The 13,124-nt window shown below is 37.3% G+C and overlaps 1 protein-coding gene across 2 annotated transcripts in view; it reads left to right on the forward strand.

Annotated features, from left to right (window-relative positions):
- BICC1 (BicC family RNA binding protein 1) overlaps window positions 1–13,124 on the forward strand; it is a 104,765-nt gene that overhangs the window by 87,857 nt on the left and 3,784 nt on the right. For both annotated transcript variants that reach the window (XM_062001645.1, XM_062001646.1), the window contains exons 12-20: window positions 341–537; window positions 814–955; window positions 2,068–2,224; window positions 3,596–3,761; window positions 4,941–4,980; window positions 5,638–5,792; window positions 8,126–8,282; window positions 10,664–10,824; window positions 13,009–13,108. In XM_062001645.1, the coding sequence (XP_061857629.1) occupies window positions 341–537; window positions 814–955; window positions 2,068–2,224; window positions 3,596–3,761; window positions 4,941–4,980; window positions 5,638–5,792; window positions 8,126–8,282; window positions 10,664–10,824; window positions 13,009–13,108 (1,275 nt within the window). The remainder of the gene's footprint in view (window positions 1–340; window positions 538–813; window positions 956–2,067; window positions 2,225–3,595; window positions 3,762–4,940; window positions 4,981–5,637; window positions 5,793–8,125; window positions 8,283–10,663; window positions 10,825–13,008; window positions 13,109–13,124) is intronic.

The following is a 13,124-nucleotide window of genomic DNA, read 5'->3' on the forward strand; positions in this document are numbered from 1 at the left end:
CGTTAGAATGATTCCAGATTTTTCAGTTGTCATTCAGTCTCTAGAACCTTAATTCTTAAATTTGTCTCAACACAGATGAATAAACATCTGAATTTGAAGTTGTAACTTAATGTGAAGTTAAAACATGCTGTCACATGCACTGTCTTCATCTGTTTTATTGTAGAGAATGACGTTAAATTGCAAAGTAGTTGTTAGATAAAGCATTATGGGTTTGGCATGTGATTCTAATGGAAACTTCTGTAGTTACATATCAGAGCTACACAGATTTATATAAAGTACTACAATGCTGTAGAAAGTTAAATGAGAAACTTAATCAGGACATAACCAAATCTTGCTACAGGTTTTTCTGCTATTCCACACCTAATGATACCATCTACCGCCCAAGCAACTTTAACTAGTATTCTGTTGTCTGGAGTACCCAATTATGGTCAAAACACTCCATCTCCACCACCAGGCTTGACTCCTGTTGAAGTCCATGTTAATGGCATGCAATCTGAGGGTAAAAAAGGCTCACCTTCTTTAAATGGTCATGTAAAGGTAAGTGATATTATTGCTGAAGAACCAGATCTGTTTGTAATAGGCCACTGCTGAGAAAACCCGAAAGAGAAAACCAGCTGTCTTAGTAGATTGTTAAAGCTGCTAGGTTTACAAATAGACTAGTGGTGTCTTAAAAATATGACTTAAATTGAAAAACATTCAAGCATATTGTTCTGTATCAGGAATGAATTTCTTCTTTTCCTGCACAGATAGAAAATTCTTTCAAATTTCCTTAAGCATAACAACCATTGCTGTGACTTTTAACAATCATTTCAGACCTCAAATATCAAGTATGCTGCACTGTCTGCCACATCACTAGGAGAAAATGTGTTGAGTACAAACCATAGTGATCCTGTAAGACAAACAAGTACTCATGCTGCCTCAGAACAAGTAGCTGCCAAGTCAAATAATGCAGAAGGTAAGATTTTGACATCTGATTCTTCTGTTTGTTAATGTTTGTGCAGTCTCTGTACAGTTTATGAAATAGAAACATAAATACATTATCTGTGCATTGGCTTTGCAGCTGCGCTGGGAGAGGGATTGGACTAGGTGATCTCTAAAGATCTCTTCCAACCCTTACCATTCTGTGATTCTATGATATCACTGGATCTCTGACATATGTTGTCAAAGAAAGTAAATAGAAGTTGCAGCATCTGAGCTGTACTGTTGTTACAAACACCTGAAGTCAACAAAAATGCACTTGTAGTATTTCATATCTTCCTGAAGAGCGGAGAGAAATAACCTATGAAATGTTAGTATGTTTTACACCAGCTTAACTTCATTGCTTAAAACAATTTCTGCTGGTTTGAATGATGATATATTTTTGGTTTTTCTAATGAAAGGAGTTAATACACTTGAAAAGGGATTATGGAAAATTATGTGTAGATGGCCCTGGCAAATAGAATTTATTTGCATGTTTTAAAACAGCATTTCGGTTGTGCTGCCTTTTAGAACCTAAAGCAACTAAGGAACTACTTCTGTCACTCTTGGAAGGAGGGAAAGTCAGCAGTACTTCCAACTTGAGCAAATATGTGTAAAGGCCTTGTTTCCCTTGCAAATACGTTTCCATAAGGAGATATTCTTATTAAAATTTGTAGTCATTTGAAATGTTCATTTAAATAAAAGGTGCATTACCCAATTAAGGTGATTAATATTTGTAAGTGCACATTCTGAAGATATTTGAACAAAGGTAGAAGTTATCCGAGTACCTGTTTAACTTCACTAAAACTGGGTATAAAATCAATTTTGTGAAATACTCATTTTCCATTGTTAATCATCACTTTTAGTATTAACTAATATTATTTAAAACAATGGTTTGAAAGAAGAAAATAGTGTCTACTATACATATGAATGCTAACATCTTGCATTCTTGACTCTTTGCTTTTTAACCTTGACCAAGTTATCCCAGAAGGCTACAATAATTCTGTAAGGGGGAAGAGCAGGTTTTGTTCTATAGTTCTCATTCCTTCAGTAAGTGTACCAGAACGTTAGAGGAGTTCAGTTTAACTATTCTCTTTATTGGTCTTGTAGGTTGCAATGATGCTTTCGTGGAAGTGGGCATGCCAAGAAGTCCGAGCCATTCAGCAAATACCAGTGATCTGAAGCAGATGTTGAGTTCTTCCAAACAGGCTTGTGCCAAAAGACAAACGGTTGAATTACTGCAAGGCACCAAAAATTCTCACTTGCAGTAAGTGTACAAATAGAGATTAGTGGAATTTATGCCATGCAAAAATACAGACTATGTTTTTTTAGGTACAAGTGGTTCAATCATAAGATATTCAAAGAAATTATTTAAGTTGTGCTCAATTTTTTTTAATCACATTGGACATCAAGACACCTCTCCAGTTTGTCTGTTAATTGCAAGCTTTGTATGCTCTGTGTACATCATAAGTATTGTTCTTCAGTTTGAAAAAAAATAAATGCCTTTGCTCCCCCACAAAAGAGTAGGGATTTCTTTTAGAGGTACTTTCGTTTCCTATTTCTAAAGGATACATTATTTTTCTCTCTTTCTTTTATTTATAGCTTTGAGGACAATTTCTAACTGACAACTGATTTCCCTTTTCTGTCTACCTGAGGCTGTTTTCTTAGAAAAATGATATTCAGGGCATAACAGCATGTTCTAAAACACTTGTGTCAATGATTTTTAGTTTGTTTGTTTTTGTAGTGAGCCAGCAGTGAGACTCTTGAGTCGTGTTTTGACAGCACAAGTTCTGTGCTTAACTTGGTGTTGTATCACATATACTTTAAGTAACTTTCCTTTTAAGTATACTCTAGTAGTTTCCTCTATTTCTTTTGGGAGCTGTTTATCATTACTCTTTTGAGATACATATTTTTTTTCTTGCCTCATGTGTTTACTCTGTTAAATCTACGACATGTATTTTATTAATCCTGCTGTCATAGGTCAGAAATCCAAGGAATCCTGCTAACCAGCCTCAGTTGTTTGTCTGTCAGTCATCTATTTGTCTTGTTCTTTTTGTTGAGGATGTAGTGCTCACAGCTTAAGACATTTTCTGGAGTAGTCTACAGCATCTGAAACATGATCACTTTGCTTCAGAGTAAGAGCTTATACCCTTCTAGAGTAGACTTAAAATGTAGCTGATTTTTAGAAATAAGATTACATTAAGAGGTGCTTTGGCAGGTAGGACTGCAATTAATGAAGCTTTAAAAGCAAGACTTTTAGTCTCCACTATGCATCTCCCTCTATGCTACTGTCGTCTTACTGTTAGAGCTAGTGAACTGCTAGCCTGAGCAAGGCTAAATGATATAGGAAGTCACACTGCATAGGGATTGTATGGGATCATTCCAAACACCAGAGAGCTCTAATCTGAATTTATAAACTACACTTCATACTTGGTAATACAGCAAGCAGCAATACATGCTTGGTTTCACTGAGAAACAGGTAAAGGAAATCTGAGACTCTGGAAAACACTGAGATGTTTGTGTACTGGCATGACTTGAATTCTGCTCCCACATTTCTCAGGGTAAAGCTCCATTGTCAAAATTGTTCACTACTTGTGGAAAAAGGACTGGAGTTAATAGTGACTTTTTGCTCCTGCAGTACCACAGAGAGGCTGCTCTCAGATGCAGAGTTAAGTGCTTCTGAAAGTCCCATGGCTGATAAAAAGGCTCCTGGAAGTGAACGCGCAGCAGAGCGAGCAGCAGCTGCCCAACAGAACTCTGAAAGAGCACGTCTGGCTCCACAACCATCCTATGTAAACATGCAGGTGTGTTTCCCTGAATGAACCCAAACCTCCTGCAGAACTTGATAATTACCAAGGGAAATTACCACAGAATGCAAAGGTGACTGTTGACCAGTAGACTGGCTTGTCATTGCTGTTTCAGTAAAAGCATTTCCTTACAGAGTCATTAACCCTTTCAAATGAAGAGTGTCAGCTCTTTGTCAGCTAACTCTTAGAGACAGGAAAGACCTTTACACTTTTCTAAGTATAGAATAAAGTTGTTTACCTATATTAGTCTACACAAACATCATTTGTGTGTAATAACTCCTACTTTAAGTAGTGCATTTAACAATTCAGAGTAAATAGTGAATTTTGGTAGTGTTGTGTGTGTCTAGACTTGATAATCTGTAATTCAAAGTGTAGCTTATTTTACTAGGATTTACTTAAACTTCCAATCTTCTGGAGTTATAGGCAGTGCAAATGCAAAGAGGTTTTTAATTATCTCAAAACATTTTCATCGCCGTTCGTAAGCTGAGTGCCTGGAGAAGAACTAAACTAGAAAGATTATTAAAAATAACTGTGGTGCCTAGATTTTCCATCTAAGGTATATATTTCTCTTTTTTTGTACCTTTAAAGAATGTTTTAAGTGCTAAGAACAGATAATCGTAGAATCACAGAATGGCAGGAGTTGGAGGGACCTTTAGAGATCATCTAGTCCAACCCCCCTGCAGAAGCAGGGTCACGTAGATCAGGTCACATAGGAACATGTCCAGACAAGTCTGGAAGATCCAAGGAAGGATCCACAACCCCTCTGGGCAGCCTGTGCCAGGGCTCCCTCACCTGAACAGTCAAATAGTTTTTCCTTATATTTAAGTGGAACTTTTTGTGTTTCAACTTCATCCCATCACCCCTTGTCCTATAATCAGAGAAGAGAAACTATGTTTGAAAAATATCTTTAAAATACCCCAAAACAGTAAAAACTTTGCCTAAATGAGGTACTGCCACCTCATTCAAATGGATATCAGTTACTTAAAAGTCTTTGTTATCTATAAGTGAATGCTCTGTAGTAACTAAGGCTTTACTTGGACTACTGTCCAATTATTGTGAAGTACTTCAGGTTTCTCCTAGATGACCACTTTGAAAATCATTGTTTTGACAAAGCTGAGTGCTGGCATGAAATTTTATTAGAATGACAACTAATTTACCTTCATGTTTAACTTGTAGGCATTTGACTATGAACAGAAGAAGCTACTAGCAACCAAAGGTATGTAGATAAACAGTGACTTCTGAAGAGGTTGTTAGTATACAGCCAAAAGAATCTTGTGAAATTTGTTTTGTAATTGGATTTTTAATCCAATGTAAATCCAATAGTGAGACATTTGTATGTTAGTTTTCACATTCCAAAAATTTCTTAATACCGAACAGTATAATAAACAGTACAAATGAGTTGCAGATGGGATATTCTCTGTATAAGTGTATCCATATGCAAATATTCCCTGTTGTATTCAGACACCTCATAGCTGGAATACTTTATTTTATCTGGATGCAAATTAAAGTTTAAGATGTTTGTCATTGTTAAAGTTACTCGTTATTTCAGTGATAATTAAGTTAATCTATAAGGGATTGAAGCCATATCTCCATCCCTGTTTAATGATAAACCAAATGTCCCCTGACCAAAAGAAAAACCATAAACATCTCTCTTTGAAACAGATATGAATCTTTTGGCTTCCTTGCAGCTCTGTGGGATTTAAATGTCCTCTGACAGAATAAATTACCTTAAGGAAGGGTAGAACTTAAGCTGTGTAGAAAGTGGAGGTGTTTAGAGTTTACCATTTGGTGGGCTGAAGTCTGTCAGCATATGTGACCGCAGGTTTGTCATTTCAAGGGTGAGATTTACTGATTTGTGTCTGTATTTTTCCAGCTATGTTAAAAAAGCCAGTTGTAACGGAAGTGCGAACTCCAACAAATACATGGAGTGGTTTGGGTTTCTCTAAATCTATGCCTGCAGAAACTATCAAGGAACTAAGAAGAGCAAATCATGTATCGTACAAGCCATCTATGACAACTACATACGAGGTACAAAAAAAAAACTACACTACACTGGAAACAGACTTCTAACAAATTATACAGTTTCTCTTGAAGTGTATAAGTTGTGTAAAAAGAAATCTCACAGATAAGACCTTTAGCTTTCCTCTTAGGGTTCTAAATATGTTTGGTGGCGAAAAAGGATTCTTATGTAAATAATAAGACATGTGGAATAGATTCAGTCCAACACACAAAATTGTATCTTCTTTGTAAATCTTAGTCTAGCTTTATAGAAGCCTGCTCCTGAAAAGCCGTTCGTTTAAAGAAACTTGAAGCAACTTATGGGACCAAATGTCTCAATAGTTGTAGAGAAGGGGTAGATATTTTGTAAACTAATTAAAACAATGTGTCCATAACAAACTGGGTAATGTGATTCACTGCATGGTGGAGCAGGAAGTTAGGGGGAAAAAAACCGCTGCGATTTGTTTTATCTTCTGTAGAGAAAGCTTTTTGAGTTCTGCAGCTTTGTCAATTTGCACTGTTAACAGAGTGCAGAGGTTTCCAGTGAGAAGGCAGCTATAGGGTCCAGGAAGTCTCTTCAGAGTGTCACCATGGGAGTGTTGGAGGAAACCTATGTTTGCTTCTTTCCAAAGGCACTCTGAAGTAGCTTTTCACTGTTTTTTTTCTCTAATCTTTCTCAGCTTCAGTAGTCACACCTTTTTCTTTATTTGTGTTCTACTTCCATAAAAAGTAAATAGTGTATTTCTTCAGGACTTCATACAGTTTTTCTCTAGGATATACCTTTTAATGCAAAAGAAGTGTTCTACTATGGTAAAACTGTGCCTCAGTGCTCCCCACTTGACATGTGAACTTTTTGTGTATTTAACTACATGCGATAGGTTTGAGTACTGGTAATGAGCTTGCAGCAGTAGCAGGGGGAGATGAAAAGCTACAAAGAAAATCTGTGATTTTTTTTTTTTTATGTTTCTAAACTGATGGAGCTGGGGTGGGGTTTTTCCCCAGACCATGATGCACTGCTGAAAGTCTCTCAGCAGGCATATCATTCTAACCAAAACCATGCTATCTTAGTCACTCAGAGTTTGCCCATATGCCGGCCACAGTGAAACTCCAGTGAAATGGTAGCATGTTAGGACTCCTGTTTCCATTATTTGGTGTGAGCTGTTGTGGAAGAAGCTAAAAATCTCAGATCCCTTGTGTCCTTCTATTTGTCTTTGATATCATTTGTGTTGGAGGCAGTATCTCCACGCTTTTTCCATGAAAATCCAAGTTGAAGAGTCATGTGCTGAAGTCTTTGAACACATTTAGTATTGGTATTATAATCTAATGTATGGGAAGTGAATTTTTCAAATAAGCTCTCCAAACATATTTCATCTTCACTGCATTGTTTTGCTGTGCATTCAGTTGTGTAGAAACGTTGGATGATATCTTTTTCACTTCATAACTTTTAGCCATCTCTGTGATCTAACATAATGCAGAGGCCTTGTTGTTTTCTTCCTCTTCTGTAAGACTTTAAGATAATTCCTTGGAGCCATACTAACCTTAGCTCACACCTTCCCCATTTTGCCAAAAGCAAGGAGTTTTTACCTTTTTTTTCAGTAGTATCAATTTTCCTGAATAATACAAAAGGTTGCTGCCTCCTAAGATATGCTTTCCAATTAGAATATGATGCAAGTGTTTAGAGATAAATTGTTTATTTGATTCCACAGTTTTTAGTTGATGTAAATATGTGGTACCAATAATGTCTGTCGTCTTTTGATATATTCCCATCCAACTGAATAGTGAATTTCTGTTGCCAGGGAATATCGTTTCCTTAATTTGAAACCTTCAGACTCACCATGATAAGAGTTTCTAACTGGTTCTTTACATGAATATGAAAATGTATTTTAAAAAGCACCCAATCTGCAAATTGGCAAACTATTGCAGAATTGTCGTTGCTGTGTTCCATACAGGATTGTTGTCAAGTACTGTGTACTGGATTTTTGCTTATCTTCAGAATGATATTCTGTTACATTCCCTTCTCTGTGAAGCAATGCTTCTCTTCCCCTGCTTTGTCTGGAATTTGTGTGGGAATTTGATACCACAGAACATTTTGGAAAGAAACTTGGAAACACTGAGCAATTTATTTTGAAGCATGGTCTTTAAATAACTCCTGCTTAAAATCTGTAAACTGCACATGTTTTAAGCACACCTGCTGTTTTTGTGTCCGGTTTGTGATTATTTGACTACTGAACAACTGCCAAAAGAATGTTTGCAAGCATTAGAAGCTGGATTTATTTTTTTTTAACTGAACTGCTTCAAAGAAAACATCTGAGTCACAATAATATGTCTGTTTTCTGCCCCAATTTCCTTGTTCTGATTTGCAGGGTTCATCGATGTCTCTTTCCCGCTCCAACAGTCGGGAGCATCTGGGAAGTGGCAGTGAATCTGATAACTGGAGAGACCATAATGGACTTGGACCTGCAGCTCACAACGAGTTTGTCTCTTCAATTGGTAGCCCCAAACGTAAACAAAATAAGTCAGGTTGTTTATTTTTTAAGGTCTTGTTCTTTTAAAAAAAAAAGATATTGATTAATACTAATTTGAATAGCAACATTTCCTGACATCACTGGGGATTTAATTTGGACAGCTGTAAAATAAACTTTTTTAACAAATTGACAGGTGAAAGCACATGAAAGATTGTGTAACATGATATATGAATAATGGTCCAAAAGGAAACCCTTTAAGGAGATGTTTTAAATGTAAGATGTTCTTTCTGAAAGTTCTTTGCAGTCTTGGAAAAGTTGTTTCAAGGCGTTACTGAAACCAGATCTATATAAAAGCTTATTTCTACATCACACACAGACAAGAGGCAGGTCATTATCAGGCTATTTGCTCATTGGTGGTCACAGTTTGTGCTTATACTGTATTTTCAAGTGGAATTCTTTTTAAAGTGATAAAAGAAGACTATCCGTATGTTTGGTGTGGCCTAGCACATGATTTTAAGCACTGCTTTCTGTGGACTCAGGCTGTGAATTTCCCAATTACTTCAAACAGTATTCAAAGCTTACAGATTTTATCAGTTGAACTCTGTAAAACTTTTTTAATTACTTAATGTATGACTTCCTGAAAGAGTGAAAAACCGAGGTGGAGAAAACTGGTCCTTACCAACTGCGTTATGGGGAATTAATTGCAATGGCTCTTTTTACTCTTTTTTGTTGTTGTTGCCTGTTTCTTAAATGGAAAATAAAGCCTAAATCCCAGATTAACTGCAAAGTACATAGATAGTAAAACTTAGACATCCTAAAAAGGCATAGCTTCAACTAGAGGAAATATTCATAGTTAGTGTAATTGTAGTTATTAGTGATTTTTAAGAAGCACATTAGTTCACCTGTGAATAGCTGCACACCATGTTCTAAGTCCTCACAGAAAACAGCAGAGATGAGAAGCTTTTCTTTGAAATCAAAGCATTGAAGTTTCCAAGTTAAGTGAAGGAAAATGGAAGCTGTAGGTTAATCAAAATAATAAGGATTAAAAATATATTTCCACATGCATTAGAAGGAAATCAGAAATGTGACATTGACAATGGGGAAAACTTTTCTGTAGCAGCTGTGGCTTTTCCAGAGAATGAAACGTGGAAGGAATGAAAGAAGTAACTAGAATTGGCTGCCCAGCGTATTTACCTTACCATATAGGTGCTAGTGTTCTGTGTGACTCTTCGTTAACACAATTGCATAGTAATGTTAAATTTCTTTGCTCTCAACATAGTGCATCCAGACTACATCAGTAAGAATTATTTCTTAATGCTCAGTTTTTGAGATATGACCATGCATCGTCTGCCCTGTAAGATAGTGAATTCCTGTTTGAGTATCTTTAGTGTTTTTACTGTGATAGTGAAGAAACTGAGGCAGTGCCTTTTAAAGTCTAAAAAATTAACTTAATTATTGCTTCATTTCTCAAACTTACTGTTCACTTTTGAACGTTGAACAGTTTACTGTAATTTAGAACTTCCAAATGAAGCTGTGGTGGATCAAAAATTCCCTAAACTCTGTAAATCTGATCCCAGCTGCTTCCAACTATTTTATGCACAGAAAATAAGAAATGTAGCACAGCCAGTTGTGAAAAATCATGGCTTTCACATCCTATTTGCATTCTGTAGCAGAGGCCATAGCAGAAGTCCCTGGGGCAATCTTCATTTTACTCACCTGGGAAAGTATCCATTATCTCTTGCCAGCTTCATATGCATTTGCTACTGCTATTCTTTCCTGTGTCTGTAGTAAGGGAGGGAGCACTTGCAGCAGCCTGCCCCATTTACAGAAAGGCCTGATGCATTCCCTAGGAGCTGCACTTTTCTTATACAGCATAAGGAAAAATCATCATGAGTTATGTGATTACACACTATCAATATGCACACACAGAGGAAAGGAATTGCACTGCTAATCAGCTTTCTTGTTTTCTTTTTTTTAAGAAACATCCTATAAACTTTTTTTAAAGATATATCTTCTTTGATTATAAATAGGGAGTGTGTTTCCTGTTTGTCTTCTATAAAAATACTTGTTCTACTTTTTTCTACATTGTGCTAAAATAATAGCCAAACCATATGTGGCTCCTATGTAGTTCCTTTACTAGGAATTGCTTCAGCATGGCTTTTTCTCCATCCAGACTATAAAGGACTGGTTGCATTTGGGTGCAACAGTGCTTTCTAAAGTACTACTGGAGAAAAGAGAGAGCTTGAGAGGAGGAAAATCAATGAGGTCCTACAGGTTTTTCCCCTGTATGAGCTGCTGGCTTGTATCCATGTGGCAGTTCACATACTTTGATTTTATTTCATTAATAATTTAATGATCTAGTTGAATAAAATGTTGATAGGATGGAAAACTGTGTACATATGTGATGTCACTAAAGATGCATCTCTTCCCTTTCAGCTGAACACTATCTCAGCAGCAGTAATTACATGGACTGCATTTCCTCGCTGACAGGAAGCAATGGCTGTAACCTGAACAGTTTGTTTAAGGGATCTGATCTGCCTGAGCTGTTCAGCAAACTTGGTTTGGGCAAATACACAGATGTATTCCAACAGCAAGAGGTTAGTGTTCCTTTGAAAGTTGTCTTTTCAGCAAGAAAGGTACTTCTTTTTCCAGCAGTAGATGTTATGTCTCTTGACCAAAGCCACAATGAAATCTCACTTTCACGGGGTTCTCATGAACTATTCTTTCTAATCTGAATCCTATGTCATGCAGATATCCTGTCTGGCCATAAGTACTCTTTTGTCCTGCATCTTTGACTTACTCTTAGCAAAGAATAAAAACTAGATGGAGTGGAGTTTTTCCGTTCAAGGAAAGTTAATTCCTACTTATAAACTAGGATGTTACCTAGAGTTTAACAGTTTTCAGGCAGCTTCATGTACAGATTGTGAAAATCCAGTCCTTGTTTAGCAGTACCATCTTTTTTCTGCTGATGCTGGGGTCACATTTATTCATTGCTTGTCTCTTCCCTTGTGTGCCAGTTGCTTTGATCTGCTCCCAATAGGGAGATACAGTTAGTGATCTACTACTAGTAGTGGACCTCTACAGCAGCTACTCCGTTTAGCCAAAGTGGTAGTATTTCATATCTACAGAATATAGGTAGAGTCAACTTGGTTAGCTGCAGATAGTTTATTCTGGTGACATGTTTAGCTGTGTCACATAAGTACAGTGAGCCCTGATGCAAGACTTCCAGGCTTAGACACAGAACCTCTAATCTTGTAGTGTCACACCACTGGAATTGGGTGTACTAGGGAGAAAAACAGATGTATGTGTGGGTTGTGTCAGTATCTTTTGTGGCACAGGGGAAAGACCATAGTTGGATTTGGCATCTTCTTGTGTTCTGGGCCCATCTGTCTGCTTTGCCTCAATATCAGCAGTATCAGCTGCACTGGTTGCTGGTCTCCCATTTGCACCTGCTTGTTTTCTCCTAGTAGACCACACAAAGTGGGTTTTTGCACAGTTTGTCTTGTCATTAAGAGGAATATGTTCATGAGGAACAGATACCAGCAGGACCTTCGGTTCATGTTGCTTAAGTTGCTCTGATGTGCTGATATTCAGCTTCAGATTTTCTGCTATGAGAGGAAACCACCCATCGGGGGCTCATACAAGTGTGTACACTATTCCAAGGGTAGACATGAGGCAAATTTGTAACTTCTCCTACTCATTAAGTTGCTCACATAAACATGCTTACAGAATCCTCCTGGATCCACTAAAGTGTATTGCTGCTGTCTCAGCCCTGGGACAGCTGGATTTGGTGTTTTCTGCGAGCATTTCTTGTGACTCTTTAGCTGTACTGCTTAAGTGTTGTGGGGAAATGTTATTTCTGTGCAGCACCATACAAAAGTGTTTAGGAACTGGCTGCACCTGAGCTAATGAACTCTTTTTGGATTGCAAAGCACTATCAGGGGTGGGATAGACATCAGCATGGGTTTACCTGTGACCAGGCTGGAACTGGTAAGGTCAATCCTCAACCTGAATTGCTAAATCTAGCTATACCACCTCAGTTCTTTGTACAGTTTCTCAGGTTTATCTCCTCTGTATTCTCCTGCATGTTCCATAATAGCTATATTATCCTGTCATTAAACCTTTCCTGTTTTCTTAGCTGCTTTCTTAAAAAGGAGAGAGTTTGTGTTGGTTTCTGACACTAAAGATGGCTTTTGTTTGACAGGTGGGTTTTTGGTTTTCTTTTCTCACCTCAAGAGTTGTTGATTAGGCTTGAGATGAGCCAAGCAGTTTGGCCAGAGTGAAAGCTAAACAATTTTTCACTAGAGAATTCTTTTGGGAGTGTAAAAACCACAAACATGCATGGTTACATACACTTTGGAATGCTATGAAATACTCAGTGCTTGAACTCAAATGCGTCATCAGTAGTTGAGCAATCATCCTGTGCTACGGAACTGTAGTCTGAAGCACTTACCATATCTACATGGACCTGGCTTATTCCCAAGCACATCGTAGCAATTATGCTAAATACTCAAGATCTCAAGTAAATAAGATCAATTAATCTTCTGTACTTCCCTGAAACTGCTCGCTTTTTGCTTTATCTGTTGGAAAGGCAGAGTAGCAAATTGAGCAACTGTGTGAAGAAGCCGTTGGAAAGCAATGATTGTTGTTTATAAGCAGAGTAAGTTGGCAGAGTGACTAAAGTCAGAGGTGGGGGGAACCCTTTGAAGGTATTCTGAACTGCTTTAGGTTTATACTTTTGGGACTTGTTTTGCATATTCTTCCTATTTCTTTTACTCTAGATTGATCTGCAGACATTCCTTACTCTTACCGATCAAGACTTGAAAGAGTTAGGAATTACCACTTTTGGTGCCAGAAGAAAAATGCTGCTTGCAATCTCAGGTAAATAATACAGATT

Source organism: Colius striatus, chromosome 8, assembly GCF_028858725.1.
Source record: "Colius striatus isolate bColStr4 chromosome 8, bColStr4.1.hap1, whole genome shotgun sequence".
In the NCBI taxonomy this organism is placed as follows: domain Eukaryota; kingdom Metazoa; phylum Chordata; class Aves; order Coliiformes; family Coliidae; genus Colius; species Colius striatus.